At 37.7% G+C, this 23,584-nt stretch overlaps 1 protein-coding gene across 1 annotated transcript in view; it reads left to right on the top strand.

Moving 5' to 3' along the window:
- The window catches only part of LOC128526353 (sphingosine kinase 1-like), a 28,560-nt gene extending 9,341 nt beyond the window's left edge, over positions 1-19,219 (top strand). The window contains exons 2-5 of the mRNA XM_053498139.1: positions 8,195-8,344; positions 14,560-14,654; positions 16,703-16,818; positions 17,741-19,219. Coding sequence (XP_053354114.1) covers positions 8,195-8,344; positions 14,560-14,654; positions 16,703-16,818; positions 17,741-18,587 — 1,208 coding nt within the window. The 3' untranslated portion in view covers positions 18,588-19,219. The remainder of the gene's footprint in view (positions 1-8,194; positions 8,345-14,559; positions 14,655-16,702; positions 16,819-17,740) is intronic.
- Positions 19,220-23,584: the final 4,365 nt, after the last annotated feature.

Below are 23,584 nucleotides of genomic sequence, written 5' to 3'. Positions count from 1 at the left end.
GTTCGTTGATCCATTGTTTTCTTGAAGGGGAGTGAGTCGATTTCCAGTTCTTTAATATACATTTCTTTCCTGCAGTTCCAGCCATAAGGATGAAATATTTTTTATGCTTAGAAATATTTAGAAATTCCATATCTCCTAATATCCAGATTCTAGGGTCACCAGGAATTGCGGTACTTATCACCATTGAGGAAACATCAATTATATATTCCCAAAAAGCTTTTAGGATATGACAATTCCAAAGCATGTGCAATAGATTTCCTTCATATAATATACACCTTTGACATTTTGAAGAAATGTTACCATTTAACATATGAAGTCTTTGGGGAGTATAATATGTCTGGTGCAAAATATTAAATTGAGTTTGACGGTGTTTAGTAGCTATTAACGTAGTCTGTACCCTCTCAACAAGTGACTCCCACTCAACCAAATTGTATGTGCAGCCAAGATCCCCCTCCCACCTCTGCTTCAAAATACTATTATCAAATGACTTGAAATTAGTTGTTAAAATGTTATATCCTACTGAAGCTATACCACTTGGAGAGGTCATTTTCTCATTAAACATGATATTTTCAAATGGTGATGCTATTGGGATTTTGGGAAATGTTTTATGAGTAATTTCTTTAATCCAGTGTCTAACTTGTAAGAATTTAAAAAAATTATTTCTTGGGATATCATATATCTGGGATAGTAATTCAAAACTTATTAAAGAGTCATTGACATATAAGTTTTCCAACGTATTTACCCCTTTATGTACCCATGCTCTGAGGGTTCCATCAATAATGCCTGGGGGCACGACGGGGTTCTCTAATAATGGTAAATTTCTAAGTGGGATGTTGTCAAGACCACATATTTTATGTGATTCCATCCAAGTAGCATAAGTATTAAGTATTAATGGGTTCCTAGTGAATGTAGATAATCTTTTTTTTGATTCGAAAAACGGAATAGTCTTTAATGAAATAGCACCCATCTCCCATTGTTCTATTGATAACCATCTAACATTAACCTTATCAGGGTGTAACCAAATCCATATAGGCCGAAGTTGTGACGCTAGGTAATAATGTCTAAAGTTAGGAAGTTTCAATCCCCCTTTCTTATACGGTGCTTGAAGTTTAAGGAGCTTTACTCTAGGGGTTTTGCCTTTCCAAAGGAAACCTGATAAAACTTTATCTAATTCTTTAAAATAAGATTTTGGGATATTTAAAGGGAGGCACTGGAACTTATACATATATTTAGGCAAAATATTCATTTTGATGACATTGATTCTGCCTATTAATGATATCGGTAGTTCCTTCCATCTCTGCATATCTTCTTTTACTCTTTCTAGGAGTGTGTGGTAGTTTTTTTTAAATACCTCGTTAAATATTGATTCTATATGAATTCCTAAGTATTTAAACCCGTTATTGCATAGCGTTAATGGTTTAATTATATGTTTTTCTTGTTCTGATATATTAATGGGAAAAGCTATACTTTTATCATAGTTCAGTTTGTAACCAGATGTATTACTATAATCTTTAAATGTTTTTACTAAAGGGTGAATAGAGAGTTCCGGATTGGTCAGATATATCAGCAAATCATCCGCATATAAAGATATTTTGTGATCACTAGTACCGATTTCAACTCCTTTTATTCCGTAGTGAGATCTTACTGCTACAGCGAGAGGTTCAATGGCCAAGGCAAATAAAAAAGGAGAGATAGGACAACCTTGTCGACATCCTCTAGATAAAGTGAAGGTATTAGACATAATATTATTAGTAAGAATTTGTGCTTTAGGGGAGTTAAATATGGTTTTTAGGTATCCAGTAAACCTAGACCCAAAGCCCATATTATCTAGTGTTTCAAAGAGAAAGGTGGGCTCAATTCTGTCAAAGGCTTTTTCAGCGTCCATGGACAGTATAAACATTGACAATTTCTTCTTTTGAGCATAATTAATTATATGTAAGAGTCTTCTGACATTATCCGCACCTAGTCTGTTCTTAATAAATCCTGTCTGATCTGAATGTATTACTTTGGGTATGACAGTTTCCAATCTTGAGGCAAGTAATTTGGTCAAAATTTTATAGTCAGCATTGAGAAGACTTAACGGCCTGTATGCTCCTAACTTGTGTCTGTCTTTACCTGGTTTAGAGAGTAATGTTATTGTAGCCAGTTCCAGAGAGTGAGGAAGTGACCCTCTTTCAAGTGATTCTTTAATCATGTTTGTTAAAGGTGTTAGCAGTAGTTTTAAAAAAGACTTATAGTACTCCACTGGAAAGCCGTCTGGACCAGGGGCCTTGTTATTTTCCAGGTCATTAATGGCTTTGAGTACCTCTTTTTCAGTAATGTCAGAATTAAGTAATTCATTATCCTCATCATCAATCTTAGGTAATTGTAATTTATTTAGAAAAATTTTAGCTTCAATATTTCCACAATTATGATCTGTCTTATATAATTCTTCATAAAAGTTCTTGAATAAAGTATTAATCTCTCTCGGGTCTTTAATATAATTTCCATCATTTAATTGAATTGAATGAATATATCGGTCCGATTCTTCTTTTTTAATTTGCCATGACAGTAATCTGCTAGTTTTGTCTCCAAATTCATAATAGTGGTATTTTGTTCTTGCCATATTGGATTCAATCTTTTGAGTGCACAAGTTGTTATATAGGACCCGTTTTTGAGTGAGTTGTGTCAAGGTTTTTTCATAATTTGACTTTGAATGCTCTAGTTCTAATGTTTTTATTTCTTTTTCTAGTTCCCTTAGTCTTGCTCTCTTTTCTTTTATTTTATAAGCCCCATATGATAGGATGTGTCCTCTCATAAATGCTTTAAGTGCATCCCATATAATGGAATGAGAGGCTGAGTTAGCATTAGTTTCCAAAAAGATTTTTATTTGGGTGGTCATAAACTGAATAAAATTTGAATCCTTAAGAATATAAGGTCTAAACCTCCAGTTTTTAGACTGAGGTATAATCGTTGTTGGTTCCCATATAAGCTTAGCAGGATTATGATCAGAGATGGAAGCAGCAAGATAGGTACAATCCTTCATTTGATGTTCTATTGTTTGTGACACTAAGAAAAAATCTATTCTTGAGTAAACTTTATGTACATTTGAGTAGAATGAATAATCAATTTGATCTGGGTAAAGGGTACGCCATATGTCACGCAGCCCTAAATCAGTCATTCCTTGATTTAGGATGGTAGATGCTTTAATCTTGGACATTTTTTTTGAGGATCTATCTTTTGTAGGATCTAGGACTAAATTAAAGTCGCCTCCAATAATAAAGTTGCCCTTAATAGTTGCTAACTGTAATATCAGTTTGCTGTAAAAGGTTGGATCGTCATGGTTTGGTCCATAGATATTTACTAAAGTTATATATTCCCCATTTATCTCACATTCAACAATTATATATCTTCCAGAGTGGTCAGAATATTTGTTAATTAGGTTAAATTGATGCTTTTTCTGTATTAACACAGCTACACCCCTCCCGCTGGATGAAAATGATGAGTAAAATACCTGACCCACCCACTCTCTCCTTAGTCTTTTATGTTCTTGATCAGTGAGATGTGTCTCCTGTATAAATGCTATATCAGTGTTAATCCTTTTCAAGTATGATAGTATTTTTCCCCTTTTGATTGAATCATTTACACCCCTAACGTTCCATGATACACAATTTAAAGAGTTAGTCATTTAATTTGGGCCCTGAGATATAAGAGAGAGGATCCCAACTGCACACACAATAATTCACTGCTATTTTTACCCAGTGTAAAAGAAACATTTTTTTTTTTTTTGGCACAAAGGCAATACACAGTAGAAGACTTCGAATCCACCAATACGAGAGGGAAAGCAAAGGAGAGAGGGGAGAAAAAAAAAAAAAAAAAAACACATGCATACATAATTAAAAAGAAAAAAAAAGGAAAAAAAAAATCGAGAGAGAAAAAATATAAAGAAGGAAAAATACGTAACCAATAAAGATAAAAAAAAAACAAAAAAACAACTTACAACTACCTCTATGCTACCGAACTTGTAGCTATCGCTAACGAGCCATATATCAATAACACATCTTAATAACTTTGCCTTCAAAAGTGAGTGAGCAAACTGTAAGAGCATATAAGTCACACAACATTTTTAAGGATTGGTTAAGGTAACAAATAAAATGTCATTATTTAAATGAGTTTGAAGAGAACTATAGTGACTTAGTTTTCATTCGGGAGGAGATGCCTCAGTATCCTTACCAAAGGAGTCAATAAAGTCTTTAACCTCAGATGGTGTAGAGAAGATCTTGACTTTACCCTTGTGTGTAATCCGGAGTTTGGAGGGATACATGAATGAGTATTCAATGCCCCGATCTCTCAGAGCCCGTTTAGCCTCAGTGTAGGCCTTTCTTGCATTTTGGAGCTCCGCGCTAAAATCCGGGAAGAAATGGATGCGCCGACTGTCAAAGTAGATTTCCTTTCGCTCTCTCGCGAGTTGAAGGATTTTCTGTCTCTCTCTAAAGTTGAGGAGTTTCACCACAATTACCCTCGGAGTCGCTCTGTTCGGCAATATGTTTCCCGTTCTGTGCGCTCTCTCGATTGTAGGAGGAGAAGGAAAGTTTTCTGCGCCGAGGGTTTCAGGTATGATGCGCTCTAGAAACGAAACCATATCACCTCCTTCAGATTTTTCAGGTAGGTTAATGATACGGATATTAGATCTTCTGCTTCTGTTCTCAAGGTCTTGGACTTTGTCTTTTAAATAAGAAACATCTTTCTCCAAACGACTGATTGTTAAGCGCGTGTCTCTTAGGTCATCTTCTGTCGCGCTTACTCTGGTTTCAACCTCGACCATCTGTTCGGATAAAGTTGACATAGAGGTTTCAATGCGAGCCAACTTATTTTGTATGTCATTTGTCACCTTGTCGATTTGTTTACTAATTTCTTCTTTGCTGGCTTTAATTTCTTTCCACACCGTCTGTAGTGATATTTCACCTTCCACATCGTCGGCCATGCTAGGTAACGTGTTGGGATTGTTAGCCTCTAGAGTGTTAACAGCAGGTCGAGATTTACTTCCCTTTCGGCGAAAATTGTATTCTGCCATAAACGATATCAACTTCACGCTTACTCAACCTACTCAATAGTCTATCAGGTTGGAAATTAAATAAGGATTTGGATTGATAATATAGCTCGTTAGAGGAGCTCACTGAAGCACGTCCTTCCTCATCGCCTGCAACACGTGACCCCCCCTGATATGCTGATTTTATGCAGAAATATAAACTAGGTTTGCTGTTTAGGTTCCAACTTGTTTATCACTTAAGTGTCAAATTTTCAAGTACTAATTAAGTTTAAAATAATAATAATGATAACAAAAACAGTTTAATAACTTTTATTTAGAACTAGGACAAAACAATTATTTGCATTTAAATGTATTTAATGGAATTCAATGCTAGAATATATAATATCATAAATGACATCTTATGATGTAAATGACAATAAATTTTCATGGCATGTCACCACCACACTCGCTAAGGTTTTATGCTAGCAGACAATTTCTTAATCAGGGGTTAAGGGCAGTTGTGAGACACCCGTGGCAGTTTCTGAGAAGCGTACTTGCTACAGTATATACTTTATTGCAACATTAAAGCCAACATTTGCATGAAAAACTAGGAAAACACCGGTGAGCGTCTCAATGCTATAGTTTCTGTAGTTGAGTAATCGGCGTGTAAGAATCAGGCACACAGTTTACAGGAAGCCTCAACCGTCACTAGTCTGTGGGTTTGCTGCCTCCTTTCAAAGCACTCTGTGTGGGTGTGGGTGTGTGGAGTGTGTGTGAAAAAACACCGAGGAGGGAAACAGTTACACACACCGTACTGTCTGGTATCATCAGTACAGTAGGTGTAGTCTTTCCAGAGCAGAGTGTATAGCTGAACAAAGTGCATTGTGGGAGCGTAAACAATGACAGACCTGGAGAGAACGATGTTCTAGAGAAATGTACTGGGTTCAGGTTCAGGTTCAGGTTTTATTTTCCTGTCGAGCAAAGACAATATAATTACACAGTCAGAATGAAGCTGTGCTAAAGTAGAAATGGGCCATGTGGGCAAAATGTTGCATCATCATAATATTTTTTTTAGGAAAATTTATCAAAAAAAACAAAAAACCTGGAGACCGTGATCCTTTTGTTTAAGGTCTTGGGGTGAAAAATTGTAAAAACAAAAAACTATTTTAAACCCAGTTTTAACTTAAAATGTAAAAGTTTAATTTTTTTTTTTTTTAGGAGAGGGGAAAAATATTATAAATTAAATTATTTTTGAATATTACAAAATATTGATATTGTGTATATGCATATTATCGACCAGCCCAAGTGTAACGATATAATATTTATTGGATTAAATATATAGAAATATAATTAAATATTTTTTTAAATGTATTGTTTCATTATTGTATGATGTTATCTCAGAATAATGTTTTATAATAATACTAATATGACTATATAAATATATAATATAAATATACTGTAAGGATCAGTCCTGTGTGTTTTCTGACAAATCACTCATACTGTGATATTTTTATACTAAATAAAAATACAAACTAACAACAAATAATTGATCTGGTGTTGAAATAGCTATGCGTTTTTTTTTTATAATTTTTTTTTATTTGTTCAAAAAATAAGCACATTGTTAGTACAATTGTAATGATAATGTTTGCATAATTACAAATATATTGAAAAAACATTAAGTAATTAATTGGACCTTTGTTATCGGAATTCTGTATATCATCATACGCGTCATGTATTATAGGTACTGTACATGAGATGATACTAGTTTATGTCATTTGGCCCATCGTTACCCTGACATACCTCTGTAAGAAAGGAAAACACAATGTTTTTAAATAACAATCAAGTGATTTCAAAAAAAGGAGTTCCACATGGACGATAAAGCCGAGGTGTGGAGTCGTTATCAGACGTGAGTCATTAAAATGAACAAAGAAAAAAAAAGTGTGTAATTATTTGCTGGATTTACTCATAATCCAAGGGAGTTGTCTCGGATTGTCTCTCGAGGTGTGTGCCTGATAATTAGGAAAAATTCCATCACAATAATTCGCTAATTGTATTAAAGTAATAGAGTGAAGAATGACAGACTCTGTTACAGAAAAATAATCAGCGTAAGAAGACGGTGTGTGGAAGAGTTCTATAGAAACTATGATGCATCAAAATAAATAAAAAAAATACTTTTTTTGGGACCAATCAGAATCCAGAATTCAAGTGTGTCACTGTTCGAGCTGTTAGGGCCGATTGACTTGTTTTTAAAAACAGAACTAATTGCTTTTCTGTAAAAACTATTATAGTGAGTGTTAAACGTTTATGTCATGTAAATTTCAATCCATACTTCTTCTGTACACACTTTCTCAGCATCAGCTCCAGATCTCCAGGCTCCACAGTGTGTAAGGTTCTCCCTGTTCTCCAAATCAAACCTTCCTTCTTCAACGACTTCCTTACACATCATTACTAAACAATCTTTTCCCACATCTGTTAAAAATCTCACACCAGGAGGCAGAGTTTTAACGAGGAGGCGTTCGCCGGCCACCAAAGACCCCATTCATGGTTTTTGAGGTCTCCGGTTCACTCCGAGCCTGATGATTAGAGCTTACTTAACGAGAACTAACGTTTCCATGGAGTGCGAGGTTATCCGGTTCCTCCCAGCGCTGTGGGTATGAAATATCCTGGTTCTGTCGGTGGACGTTGTTCTCACGCACATACGGTGGATTAGACGCTCCTAAATGCTCAAGTGAACATGAGAAAAGTATTATATAAATGTGGATGAACTTCACTTAGGCCTTTATATTGTTTACAAGAATTTCTAAGGGTGGAAATAATTTTGAATCATCTTTTTTAATGGGCACTTCAGAGGAAAGCAGCCTAATAATCAGCGACTAAAAAGGATGGAATAATACTGTGTCGATTATCGTGACATATTTTCTAGGCGGGTGTGAGTACACATCTCGTTTTTCCGTGTTTACTCAACACTTTAGCCCCCCCCAAAAAAAAAAAAAAAGATGATGACACGATCAAGAAGATATTCCAAACATCCGTGCATGTCTGTGCCAGCGCATTCTTTTCACAAGGGTTTTTTTCAAGCGTTTCGGTATCGGTTTGCGGGTTTCAGCACGCCTCTGGCACTCCAGGAATGACACTGTACCTGTCTTACCTTTTCATTGTCTCACTCTCTCTCTGTCTGTCTAACAGATGGTGTGTGTGCCGAGGTGAGGAGGCCGTCTAGGTTCCTGGTCCTGATAAATCCTCAAAGCGGTAAGGGCCAGGCCCTGGCGCTGTTCAACACGCACGTGCAGCACATGCTACAGGAAGCTGACGTCACATACAAACTGCAGATTACAGGTGAGAACACGAACTGGGGGGGTGTAAATATTTTAAGACGCGATCTTATTTCTGTTGTGACATACTGTATGTTTACTCGTGGTTGCTAACTACTGTAACTACCTTAAAAAAACAGAAGTCTACCTATGTTTCGTTTATAAAATGTATGCGTGTATATAATGTATGTGGATAAAAAAATCTAAATAAAGAAAAAAAAATTTTGAATTAATTTAAACAAAGCATTCCAAAACATCTGTAAATGAACACAAATGAATTATACTCAGAAGTTGTATTAAAGCTAAAGTAATGGCACCTTCTAAAAGTTAGAGGAGTCAGTAGTTATGGTAGCTGCAGTGGCTGAGCTGCATTATTGGAAAACACCATGCGCATCTTCCATTCATTTTTGTTGTTTTTTCAATGGTGTTTTGTGGGCGTGGCTCTGCATAAACGTGTCTTTTTTAAACCACTGGAACGTAGGTTTAAAAAAGTAAGAGGGAAATTAGCAAGACAGAAAAAAAAACAGGCAGTGAAGTTGGTTTTACATCACATTTGTTTGCACGTGTTCCTGTTTCGTGATTCGTCGGGAATTTGCTTTCTGCTGCTTTTCCTAATGAGCGTTAAGCCCATCCATCTTGTGGGAGATGCTTCGGTGTGCACGGGGCAAAATCTTATCAGATAATCTTGAAATTTTGACAGCTAGAATCTCTGTAAGGGTGTTATTGCTGCAAAATGTGTTTTGTAATGTCAGCATGCCTTGTTCTTTTGCTATATTTTCTATTCAGAATAAGTGATCCTAAACTTTTGAGCGGTAGTGTAGATTAAAGATAATTTAATATAATGTTCCAGAAAATGCTTCCGATCTGTTGTTTTCAAATATCTTGAAGCACATGGAGTAGTGGTCTTTATTTTTCACAGAGGTGTGAATGTGGGGTTAAAATAAATCAAGCGAGGTTAATGGCGGAAAGCTGGACTTTCTATACTCATGTACACAAGAACAGCGATGAGAATGATTTTGGTGATTTCAGCTGTTGCTGTTCATTGCTGTCTGTTTTTGGAGACAGAGCTACACTGACAGTTCGAGATCGGCCTCGCTCTCTTACACAACACAGAGCAGTGACACAGTAACGCTGACCTGAGCTCTGCTATAGACGAGCAGCGTAGTAAAGCACGTCTTTGTCTAATCCAGGCCCTGTGTGTGTGTGTGTGTGTGTGTGTGTGTGTGTGTGTGTGTGTGTGTGTGTGTGTGTGTGTGTGTGTGTGTGTGTGATGAGAGGTTAAGCCTAAGCCATTCTGTAGGGTAACTGAGTTCAATCAAGTCTGGGTTTACTAAGGATAGCAAATAAATTACCCCTTTATTTCTTTTATTTCTCTCTCTCTGTCTCTATCACTGTCTCACACACACACACAAATGCACAGTCAGAGGAGGCACAATTAGGATTTAACGTTAATGGCAGACACAGAGGGATTAACGAGGAACATAAGGCAAATCTAGAACTTCTGGTTCTCTGGGTGTGCATCTGGGAAACATGTAAAGGATCATATTAGACTCCTATATAACTAAGACATGATATCATACAATGATATCTGTTTGTTTCATGCATAAATTAAATCGGTGTAAATGTATATTAACAATTTAGTATTTAGCCATTTTAGTATTGACATTAATCAGTTATTTGGCAAAAAAAAGAGAGAAATTGGCTTATTGGATGAAGAACAAATAAAATTAAAACTATAATGCGGAATGCGAGAGAGATTTTCTATTTAAGAATGGAGAGAAAAGTGGAAAGAGAGGGAGAGCTGGACAACAGAGGAAAAGATGCATGTAAAATAAACATAATGACAGAAGAGGAGGAAAATGATGAGGTGTGGAGAGAAAGAATGGATGAGGAAGAGAGAAATGCAGAGTATAATGATTTATTATAATAATGATTACATTTGTAGTGTATCTTTATTCCTTAATTATTATTATTATTATTATTATTATTATTATTGTTATTATTATTATTATGGTTAGTTTTCATTTAAGCCCAGCATTGTTTTGGAAACAGTAGAACAGTCACACCAGTTGAACGTGATAAATGAGGGCAAAAGGGAGGAAAGAATGAGTGGGAGGAATAATGTGGGAAAAATAAACGGAGAAGAAGATAAATCTAAAGGGGGTATGACAGAAAAAGAGCGAGGGAGAGTAGGAGAAAAAGAAGGAGTGAGACTGACAGAAATGTAAAAGAATAAAGCAACACGTGTGTAGTGAGTTTTAACGCTTTGCCTCGGAGTAAACAAGTGCTTTGTGGTCACCACACCTTCACTTGCACCTTCACACGGTAACAAGCTACTGTATACACACAGTTATCTCAGTTATCTACTCTACACGTTACACCTCATGTGAAGCACGCAAAGCTATAAGTTACTATAAAAGTTCATTTCTAAGTTCAGACACAAGTAACTTTATACATACAGTAGGTAATTTGGTCGCCAGCTTACAAGTTATACTGCAAATGTCTACTGTAGGTTTTTCACAAAGCAACAAGCTACATCACACATATTTTGTTTGTTAGCGAAGCTACAAGTTACATGTCAAATTTGTAAATTCTCAAAAAATTTACAAGGTATTTTATTAATATTTTTTGTTAGTAAAGCTACAACTTATACTTTTTCATAAATTATGTTAGCAAAGCTACTACATGGATTATATATATATATATTTTACGTTAAAAGTTACAAATTTTAGCAAAACCACAGGTATTTCGTTTGTTTTCAAATCTACATTACACTACTAATGTGTCAATTCTTAAGAGATATAGCAATCTTAGCAAGATATTATCAAAAAATTTAGGTCATTAGCAAAGCTAAAAGTTACCACAAATATTTTGTTTATCAAAGCTTCAAGGTACACAGCAAATGTGTTGATTTAATGTTACTTTTTATGTTTTTAGCAAAGTTACAATGCAAATGTATTGTTTGTTAGCTAAGCTACAAGTGACCCAGTAAATGTGTTATTTTATAAATATAGTATGTTAGTCTACAAGGTATACCACTAATACTTTACCACTACAAATACTTTTTTTATCAGGGGCGGGGCTTGTAGGGCGACTTTCACACACACACACTAACGGATTGGGAATGACTGCTGTCTGGCTCACGGATTACATAAATTGTCTGAATAAGGGATTACATTTTTGAAAAAGTAACTAGATAACTGAGAACTTAAATGGCGGACCTAACGCGTTAGATTTCCCATTACATTAAGAAAGTTATCCAAGTACTCTAACGCGTTACACCCAACACTGCTAGAAGGCTACACCGCTAATGTGTTTAGCAGACTTTTATTTTGGCTACTATTGCCACAACCTGCAAGCTGAAGCCACCCTACAGATGCAGTTTCTATATAAAATGTCTTGTTGCCAAAGTTACACTTTACGCTACAGACATTTAGGATGTTAGCGATGCTAAGTTACAATATGCAAACATTCAAATAGTAGCTGAACTACTGTACATTAAGAACAAATCTATGGTAGATATTAAAAACCATAATGGAAGGGAAAAAAATAAAAGAATTACCAAAATACACAAAGCATTTCAAGACACTTTTTGCATGCTTTTTTTCTTAAAAGTAATTTTGATACCATTTTGCTAATAAGACATTGTCCTATAAGTAGTGTCACAAAGTCATATGAGTGTGTCCCACAGTATCTCTCAATGATGCCAGCATAAGCAGTTTGATTTCTTTAGGCTCATTCATCTAAATCTGAACCTCTCAGCACACTCGAAGCTGAGTCAGGGCTCGCTAGCAAACACAAACTCTGAGCTAACGCTGTGACATTTTTGGTGGGCGGTGAGAGTGCTATTTTTTTCACCTGCCTCCAGATTAGCAGCACTTTCCATTCCCTTTGAGAACTGCAGGCCACAAATTAGCTAACTTTAGTGAAAAATCCTCATGAGCTATTCACATGACTAGCTAGCTAGTTAACTAAAGCAAGTAGATTACCAATAATCCACTTAAATATTATATAGCTAGTGGGCTAGCTCAAAATTTTTGTGCCCCAAAAAACGGTTTAGCTAATAGAGAAGAATATCATCATCCATATGGTTAGTATAAAACTAGCTAGTTACATTTAAGATACCACAGCAATATTAGCTGGCTAATCAGCTAGCTGTAAATCTTTATCCACAAACAAAGCTCATCAGCCAATGATACTTAAAATAAGTGCCAAGTTAAGATGAAATAAAAAGGAGAGTTATTTTAGATGACAAAATGTTCGAAAATACACTGGTATAGCTTGCTAACTAAATAGACTTTTAAGTGTTTAGTGGAAGCAGAGCAGTCAGTCCTTCTAGGAGTGAGTCTTTTACTGCTCTGTTTAGTGTTAAAATATTTATAATTTGCAGTTTTGCAGCCAGCAAATGAGACAGTTGGGAATATAGGCTGTCCTTGTACACATTAGTGCTGCTTTTTAAAGAAAGAACGCTAACACAAGCATCACCATAGAAGAACACACATTTGGGAATTTTCGTTACTAAAACACATCGTTAGCATGGCACAGGGCACGGCGTAACTTAGCACTGGACTGAGACAAGCCTTGAGGACTTCTCTGAAGATGTATAGATATGCTCTTTACTAGTTTTTATGTCCATCAACAGTCAGCGTTCAGCTGTAAAGCACTGCTTGCTCATTTTTTTTTTTGGTATTTGCTAAATAAAATTAGCTGTTAGAATCATCGCTTGTGACTTGTTCAAGCAAAATCACAAAACATGGGAAGTAGATGGAGTGGTCAGAAGCAGACCTTGAGACGAGATGTACTGTATGGTGATGTCTCACTATTTTCAACCTTTTTATATACAGTATATACTGTACTGTCCACGCTGGTGTAGTGGTTAGCACTGTCGCCTTGCACCTCCAGGGTCAGGGTTTGATTCCCGGCAAGGCTCGATTCCCGTCCCCTCGATTAGATGGATGCAAGATCTCATCAACTTTGGTTTGAGTTGGTTTTCCTGCTCTTTTGAAATAGATAATTAAAAATCTCATTAAAAGTAAAGTTAAATGTTAAGTACAATTAGTTTCTTCAAAGGTCTTTAGGAAGCTAGGGTCAGAGTCCAGGGTCTGCCATTATATATGTTCTAACATTATAAAACATTATTTAACATTATTTAAAATGACCCATCTGGTGGGTTCAGAGCCATGTTCATGTGCCCATCCATATATCAGCTTGGTGATGCGTTGGGGTTTGATCTCCAAACCTTCAGATCCATAAGTAGCACAGAGCTTTATGTATGAATCCTGCACTTCAGTTTTACCTTAGAAGAAAAAGTCCCAAATAAATAAGTGTAGTAAATGTTGTAACTTCTGAGACATTTGCAATTTGAAATTGAAAGTAATCAGACCTGAACAATTCTTCGACTCTAAGTGCAGGAAGTGAATCCAGGTGATACGATACGGCGGCGAACACAATGGATGCATACAGGGAACTTTTTAAAGTTCTGAATGACCCACTTTCAACAGCCTGCGTTCGTGTTCTTGCAACAGCTTGAGTTTCCCACTGACTCATGTTTGGGCTCTGTGTAAGGAAATGTGATGTGACTGAACTGATAAGGGCCATATCAATTCCCCGCTTGCCTTCACATGGACATGACAACGGAAAGGGAGGAGAATCTGATGCCTCCCTCAGGGGCCCCGGCGATATATTGCAGCTAGTGGAAGAAAACGCAATCTCCCTCATCAGCGGACCCCACTCTCTTAGACATAACAAGCTGAAAAAGATCAAGGCTTGGCATGTGATGTTTTGCGACAAACGAGGGGCATTTATCAGATAAGAGAAAGCGTTACAGAAAGTTGGCCCTGATATAAGATATGATAGTGACATGCGGACACGCTGCTAACAGATTATGTAATGCGTTGCAGGAAGACAATATGAGGTCAAATTCTATTTCCATCATTTGAAACTGTTTGTCCACTTTAGCTACATTTGAAAGGCCATAGGGAGGGAAACTCTTCTAAAAAAATGTTCACTAAGTCTCAATTATAACCACTACATCCTTTCCCACAGCAACATTTAATGCTAGCTTTATTAACACTGTCTTTACTTATTTTTCCACACCTCCCTCTTTAAAACAAAGGCTTTTCTCTTTATTAAGGATTTACATATGGAGTATTAGATTCAAGCAAACAAGCTTGAAAACACACGACGACTAACAACCTTCATGCCACTTTTCCGAATTTTCATTATTATTTTTTTTTCCAGAGCGTCAGAACCACGCACGCGAGCTGGTTCGAGAAGCGGACCTGTCTCAGTGGGACGCCGTGGTCATCATGTCCGGAGACGGGCTGTTGTTTGAGGTGAGATCACTGTCAGTGCATTCCTCAGTCTGTAGCGAATCTAGACACTCGTCAAGTAAATCTCAGCAAACAGACGCCAGAGTCTGGTGTAGGAATGTGCAGAAACTGACAGGTTTAGATTGGTGTCATGCGAGGAGAAGTTTCAGGGCTGCTTAGGGACAAAAAAGGAAAAACTACAGGACTGTGAAAAACAATGTTGAATGCTGACGTTCTGGTCTTGTTGGCTAAATCGTTCTGTTTCGATTTTTGTCTTGACTTGATCTCACTGTTGGATTAATCTTATAGTATTTTAACAACCTATGGATGTTTAAATTTTATTCTGCTTGTAATACACTGCCTGGTCAAAAAAAAAAAAAAAAGGCACCCCCTGGATTTAACAAAGCTAATCGCTAAGAGCCTTCCATTAGATAATTACTGCAGTGATTAATATGGTTCAGCTGCAGCAAGTTATTTAACCTTAACTGATGCAGTGAGTCACTTCTCATCTCTAAAATCAGAAAAAACATATCCTGTGTTTGTGGCAAAGATGAAAATGTTTTAGAAGATTCAAATTATTGGGCTTACAGTATATATCCTGCATCAAGCCAAGAAAAGAATTTGGAAGATTGCTGAAACTACTAAAATTGAGTTAAGAACTGTAAAATGCATTATTATTACTGTAAATACATCATCTTGAAGGAAGAAATTAGTGTGATAGGAGATCATGTCAACAAAACAGTAAAACTGATGGCTGACCTTAATAGTAATAGCAAGAGCGTTTCCACATGGACAAGGCAAAGGGAACTTGAGGGATTGGAACTAAAAAGCTGTGTAGCCTTAAGAAAAATGCTTATCGGTGAGGTCATAATTAGCATCATTTACTAAGGATCATAAAAAATATCTTGTGGAGCATTAAGAAAAGGTCATGTGGTCTGATGAGTCCATATTTACCCTGTTACAGAGTGATGGGGGCGTCAAGGTATGAAGAGAGTTGAAGTGATGCATCACGCCCAGTGCCTACAAGACAAGCCTGTGGGATCAGTGTTATGATGTGGGGTTGCTTCTGTTGGTCAGGTCTCAGCTCAGCAACATTATTTGGCCAAAACATTAAGTCAGTTGATGACCTGCATGGATTTTTGGATTTTTTTCAATGGATTTTTTTTTCTTCCTTGATGGCACGTGCATGTTCCAAGATGACCATGCCAGGATTTATTGTGAAAGAGTTGTTCAGGCAGCATGAGACAAATTTCCACACATTGGTCAGACCCTGACTCCATTGAGGAAGTTTGAGATCTGCTGGCGAAGACTTTACGCAGCAGATCTTCGAGAGAAACTCGAACTCTGGATAGAAATAAATGTTGTGACGTTGCATAAGCGTATAGAAACAATGCCACATCTGTAATCAAAGCAGTGTTAGACTGTGCAACTTTTTTTTTTTTTTTGCCAGGCAGTGAGGTTTATTTCCAGTGACTCTCTTCTGATATTTTATGAAAAGTTTGTGGTAGTTGTGATACAAATTCATGAGACGCGCTGTGTACAAGTGGGTGGAGTAGACAAAACACTGTTTTGGGGTCAAATGAGAGGTGTTGTAACACAACGCTGTTACAGTAAGTGTAATTTCAGTACAACTATAGTTCTGTTTTCTTAGAAATAGATGTCTAGTGACGTTCATGCTTTCCATGTGTATATATATATATATATATATACTTGTTTTTTTTTTAATGTGATAGCGAAAAAATGTGATAAAAAAAAAACATGATCTGAAGTAGGGAGCCTGTTTATAATTCAGACAAAATAAGAAATACGGCTTTGTTACAGTTTAAAGTAGATAAATTTGTAAATTATTGAGTCATACATCAATTTTTGCCATTTACTGAGCAATATGTAAAATCTTTCATGTCGGTACGCAATGTTAACAACACTCCACTCTAAGAGCAGTTACGACTATCCAACTTTTCCTTTCTCAGAGATACTCCAAGTTTGTATGGAAGTTTATAGGAAATCCATTCGGAATGCATGTTTTGATCTCGTTTAATCCTAACACCCATATGTCTTCTATGTATGCACAGGTGGTGAACGGGCTCATGGAGAGGGAAGACTGGGAGAAGGCCATTCGGACCCCTCTCGGGGTGCTGCCTGGAGGTTCGGGGAATGCCCTAGCTGCCTCGATACACTGCTACTCTGGGTAAGGGTCGCACTCAATTTAAGAGCTGCGGGAGGAAGTGCTGGCTGAGTGGGAAAAAAATATTACGCTCTTGGGACTGTCTGATCGATCAGATCCACAAACTGTGGTATTGCGATGATGGACATAATGAACATGTAATGGTATTTGATGTTCCATTATTCCAGTGATATGTTGGCGTAAAGTGACATCAAAGACGATGGTACTTATTGTATTGGACACATCTGCATTCTTGATTTTGCTTCAGATGCGTGCAAAGCAAAAAAAAAAAAATCCATAAAGGAAGTCATGGATTGATTATAAATCAATCCATGACTTTGAAACACATTTATACGGCGTATCTCTATGGCTTTACTCAAAAAATGCAACAAAAAATAAAGGAATGAACAGAAACGGGCTAAATGGTCAGATCCATTGCAGCATTAAGTAATAAAGCTGCCGTTTCATGTGAGTGTAAATAAATCGGCTGATAATATCGCAAAGGCAATCTGAGTGGAACCCCAAAGGACACTGATCTAATTGTCCCTGAGGCAGACTGTTGGATTGATGGACAAAAATGGGGGTGATTTCTCCGAATAGGCGGAGTCTCTTTGTTCTGAGACGGCTCGCTAAATCTGGGTAGGCCTGGGATGTGTTTCAGGTTCTGGATGATGGACAGTGGGCTGTTTTGCGTTTCCCGACAACACAAGAAAAAAAAAAAACAATTGAAGTTTAACACCATTAAGAATGAAACATTAGAGATGATCAGAAGATTAAAATGAAATGCTTGAAAAAAAGTAGTCAGTATCTGTTCTTCCACTAGGTGGTGCAATAGAGCAATAAGCTTGCAGTAACAAACTCCTCCTTTATTAGAAAAGCAAAAAATCCATCCATCTATCCATCCATCTTTAACCACTCATCCATGCATTCGTTTCTTCTCTCTCAGGTCAAAGCCGGTGTTTGGTGAGGACCTGTTAGTGAGCTGTGGCTTCATGTTGTGTAAAGGCCTGGTGTCACGTCTGGACCTCACCTCGGTCTGCATGGCATCCAGCCAGCGCCTGTTCTCCTTCCTGTCTCTCGCCTGGGGCTTCGTGGCCGATGTGGACATCGAGAGCGAGAAGTACCGCCACATCGGAGCAGCTCGATTCACCATGGGGACTCTGGTGCGCCTCGCCTCGCTGAGGGTGTACAAAGGAAGGCTGGCGTTTCTTCCTGCTGAGGAATCCAAGTCGAATCCAAGTTTAGCTCAGTCAACCCAGTCCTTCACTAACGGTGGCAACTCGTCCATAGAACCTTCCACCGTGACAGGGAATCACCTCCTGCACAATTCATGCAACTCTAACAATGCACACAAACCCAACTCGACCATTGAGGCACCAGTTACCACACGAGGACTTTCAGATTCCCTTCTTGTACCCTTGGACCAGCCCGTGCCAGCGCACTGGACCGTAGTCAAAGAAGAGGATTTTGTTCTGGTGATGGCGGTGTACCAGTCCCACCTTGCTGAAGACTTGATCGCTGCCCCTGCGTCCAGACTCGACGACGGATTTATACACCTGATCTATGTGAAGGCAGGAATCTCTCGTCGGGCGCTCTTGCAACTCTTCCTGGCTATGGAGAAAGGTGCTCACTTGAGTACGAACTGCCCCTTCGTGGAGTACGTTAAGGTGCGAGCGTTACGTCTGGAACCCTATTCACCCAAAGGGACCATCACTGTGGACGGCGAGGTGGTGGAATACGGACCGGTGCAAGCGCAGATCTACGGGAGCCTTGCCAGGATTATAGCCGGATAGCAATAATAAAAATAATAATAATGATTGCACATCGTTGTTAGTATGGCGGGTTCGGGCATTCGCAGGATCGAAGCGAGGTATTTTTAAAAGCAATGATTTTCACGGTGTGATCGATTGCTGCTGTTTTCAGGGTGCTACTGATGGTAGTCAAAAACACGCAAAAGATAAAAGAGAAATGTATTTATTTTTTAATATTGCAGTTTTGTACACAACATAAGACTTGTATGAGAGGCCGTATGTAACCAGGCTGTTAGGACGCGACTGGACGGGGATTCGTGTATGATGCTTTCATTTGCATTTTCATTCAAAATAATAGTTTTTTGCTCGGCGTATACAGGAATAAAGATGAATCCACTATGGCTGCAAGATAACGGTTCCAAAAAACTGAATTTAAGGGAGATTAAAGATTGACATTGTACTAATGTGGATCAACAATGTTCTTGTTTAAAAACAGCAAGTAAAAGTGGGTGAAATGATTTTCCACTTTCTGTAAATTGGTCAATTTAATCAAGTTGTTATAATGTTAGTTGATGTTATCTCGTATTTTAATTACCATGGGCCGGTTGTGTTAGCTAAATGGCTAATTAGATCACTTTCAACAAATTTTCAGGCAAAATAACAAAGTAGACTTTTTTTTGATTCATGAATATGTATGATATCGCGTTAGATTTTCCGCGACAAGAAACAAACTAAAATGAATTATTATTTAAAATGATTTCTTTTTCCCATTTTTATCTTGAAACTAATGAACACATGAACGCAATGTACACAGATTGGATTTACTGGAGCTCTTGCAGATTAATTATTATCGAATGCATATTTTGGGCGCTACTGTACATCCTCAGTGTTGGGATCAAGTTACAACCATTTACAACGGCTTGAGAAAGCTCTGCTCACAGGATACCGAACACCCTGGATGGCGTCTGTAACGGAATATTCGCACCTCGTCTTTGGATTGAAGCTCTTGCGTGTGGACGGTTATAAATGAAACCAGGACTTTTCCTGCTTTTGAACCTGGAAATACGATCCCGTCAGTGAACGAGTTCGTGTCTAGAACACGTTAATCTTGTTCTTATATACTGAGCATAAAAACTGTGGCAGTTTGTATCCGTTGTGCGGACGATCCAGGGATCAGACTCTGGGTTAGTGTTTTGTGGTCGCGGTATGAACTAGATGAACTGAAAAGCAGCATTTCCAGTTATCATTTGATAATTTCGTGAATGAAGGGCTAGACGTGGAAACGCTACTACTGTATCTAGGCAAAGATCAAAGTGATGTTATCAGGGCATTCATTTTGGGAAGGAATGATCCTGCCAGCTAAACACCCCCAAAAATGTCCTCATTGAGAAGAGGAGACAAAAAACACTTTTCAACCAGACGTAAATAAAATCAATACCTAGGACATATAAACGATGGTCTTGTCCGAGTTTCTAAAGTGCAACTGATTTCATCCGAATAGGGCGTTTTTGTTTTTTTTTTTTGTTGTTTTGTTAAGAAATGTTAAACAGCTACGGAATTTTTAAAACAAACAGGCGTCTGGATCACATGATCAAAAGAATAAATCCCAATGCTATTTTAAGAATTCCTGCAATCAAAATTATTTAAGCTTCCTTATTAGTTCCAAACGCTCTTTAAGCTAAAGCTAGCACTTCCACTTCCCACTTTATTCAATTCAAACCCTATAAGAGGTAGATGCAGGTCTTGCTTTTCTTTAATAAAGCTGAACAAAAACTCATTATTACTCATAACGTGTTAATCTGTACAAATTATTAATACATTTTAATTGAACCGTTACAAATAACAAGACTTTAATTATAACTGATATATATATAATTATATTAATTATAATGAGTGTTGACTCAGTTTAACGTTCTTCAGAGGACATGAGCGGCGACCGCAACCCCAACCGGTTAACCGTTAACTTCACATCCAGCAGTTAAAGCCGTCTCATACTCGTCTCCATTATAAATTCGGTTTCGATTGGACAAGCCTCCAATCGCTTCTCACCAATTGCACACATTTTTAGCATATTTCTCAGAAAACTAGCCGATGAGGTTGTTGCTGTTGTGCAGGGCGTGCCTGAAGGAAGGCATGATTTAGGACACCAGCATCGATTTGAAGGTTTTGCAATGCAGTGCACCCCTTCCTCCATCTCCAAAACAGACACACACACACACACACACGCACACAAACGCACAACCCCACCCTATCTAAAGACCCAGCTGGTTCGCACTGATTACAACCCCCATCATCCAAACATCAATCCCAGCATGCACCGTCTGTTGATGGTGTACACCAAGACAAGAGCTGATAGTGTTTATTAATATTTATTACTAATATATTGTCGTAGTTTGCATATAATCAAATGCATTTAAAATAAAAACACTATGAAAAGTTGTTCTGGGTGGAGTGACGCTGGAATAGCAAATCAAATCAGAGGAGCTGGTCGTCTGCCAGGAGAAGGGGGAGGGCGGGGTCACCGACTTGGCCTAAAGCTACGTTTAATAACCAGCACGTCCGCATTTCGTTTAAACACCAGCGTCGCGTTAACGCTGGGTGTTGGTACACAAAGTGAGAGACGCAGACATGCCTTGTGTGTGTTGCAGATCATATTACACTTTGTTTATTTTATTACACTTTTAATGTTTTTGCCACCATCATGTGGTTTGCGGTGCATCATGGGTAATGGGTAAAATCAACGGTATTAAATTATTTAAAAACATCTGACGCTGTATTGAGGACGCTAGCAAGAGGTGACGTGTAAAATTTATGACTTGCACTTGCACCGGGATCGACCTGAGGTCACGACCTCGGCTATTTCCTCCGGGAACGACGTGACCCTTTCGAGCCTGAGCGAGGATGTCTCGATTCGGTTCTAGATTTCTGTTTTTAGCCTCTGCCTATTTCCATGTCAAAACGTTTTTAAAATTTAAATAAGGACACCTGTGATTTGAAAAGGTTTATAAAGTCACAAACACGGTTGCTAGGCAACTGGGAAGTAAGGACGCAGAGGGTGAACTAGTTCAGTGGACCAAAAAAACTATAATATAATAATATTTATAATATAATTCTAATAATAAATCTGAACCAGAGCCAGCCTAATCAGTCGTCCCAATCAAATCACTCGGGAATTACACTTAGCATCAACTGCGAACCAAACTTCCACTTCATCACAATTTATGGAACTTCAATTAAAAAGTTCTGATTGTGTAAAATCTTATCTTTAATTCAGCATTTAAAAGTGTCACACACGTCATTCTGCTCCTGGTTTGGAGTAAAAATTTATAAATAAATAAATAAATCAATGATTTTAGCCTTGAGTTCTCTCATCACCTTAAGCCTTATGAAGCCCAGAATGCAAAGGGAAAGTTTATTTCCCTCGTTGTTACGTTAAAAAACCAACAGTTTGCGTATCCGTACATACATTCTGTACTGTAGGTAGAAACAAAAGAAGATTTTATTGCCTTAAAACTTAAACGTTTATGAGCATTTATCTCTACTGGTCCGTGACTAAATCGTGAATGAACGACCAAATGAGCTAATTTGCACTTTTTGCACTCTTGCACCTTTAAGAGATGTACTGTACTGTGTTTTCTCGATTGTTTTTTGTTTTAGTGATTATTATTATTATTATTATTTCAGTTTTTGCTTGAGACGTCATGCAGAACTAAGGTACACATGGTGCACGGTTTCACAAATGACGCCATTTTGGTTGTTAGCTTGGCGTTAGCTAAACATTCCACATATGAAGAGATAAGTTCCAGGCTTGATCGTGATCACTGTGACTGCGTGACGTTTTTGTCCACGGCGATTTTAATGTTAAGCCCTGCTAAAACGTTGTACAGTAATACACTTAGGACAAGACGTGGTCGTTTTACGATGTTTGCTAACAGACTGCCAGTTACATGTTATCAACAACAGACCAATTCATTTTATTTATTTTCTTATTTATTTTAACCAAGAATTCCTTGTTTGCTTTCTTTTTGTTTTATGTTTTAGCTCTCAATTGCTTCGGTTTTATGTAAAAGCTATGCAAATGTCTGTACACATATCAAAGTCAGTGCTTTTACAGTGTGTGTTTGTGTAAACCTGCTGCAGTGGCCAGAATAAACAAAAAATATACTATTCTGTTAACACAAATCTAATGAAGCCTAATGATTTTTTTTCATAAACCCGGTCTCTTGAAGCTTGGAGGAAAAGCAGAAAGCAAATTAACAGAAGTGCTTTCCATTCACCAGTAATTTAAATGCAAATGAGATCATATATTACATACATTTTGTGTGTGTATTTATAGCTTTGAAAACAAAAAAAAGTTACATTTTTATTTATTTTAGTTACTTTTTTAAAGGTTCTGCTGCCACCAAGTGGTCATAAAAGGAAGTGCACGAAAACAGTGTAACAATCAGGTGCTCTAGAGTCAGCTCACAGCATAGATGACCCGAAACTCTTATTACCACAAACAGGAAAATAAAAAATAAGATAAATTAATGTTGCCTAAAACATACCAAACAGGTGTCAATTCAGGTGAACGTGGTAGCCATTTTAATAGCACATTTAAAAAGAAGAAAACCATTAAACTTAGTTTTTTAGTACACTATTTTAAAATTTAAGTGAGAATCGGCTGTTATTAGACTACTGGTAGGTCCTGCCAGGGTTCCAGTCCATCAAAGAACACACACACACTAGGGACATCTGTCTATCTATCTGTAGAGATTGATTGGTTGATTAGTTCGGCGGGGCGGCGGCTGACGACCAGCATGCTTTGCGGGAATGTCGGTGTGTTCACCATGATGGGGAAAGGTGTTTGGGTTAGTGACTTCGGCCCTGTTGTGTGTGTGTTGAGGGGTGTGACGTGTGAAATGTGCTCCAGTTCAGGCTGACGCTGAAGTGGATGTAGGCTCCTGAGTGAAGGTGCTGCTCATGCCTTACATGCTGTGTGCTAAAGAAAGTACTCCCAGCCATTGCATTGGGCAGCAAATAAGCTCGCTCGTCTCTCC

Source organism: Clarias gariepinus, chromosome 6, assembly GCF_024256425.1.
Source record: "Clarias gariepinus isolate MV-2021 ecotype Netherlands chromosome 6, CGAR_prim_01v2, whole genome shotgun sequence".
In the NCBI taxonomy this organism is placed as follows: Eukaryota; Metazoa; Chordata; class Actinopteri; order Siluriformes; family Clariidae; genus Clarias; species Clarias gariepinus.
Note: the sequence above shows the minus strand (reverse complement) of the source record. Positions and strands in the feature narration are given on the sequence as shown.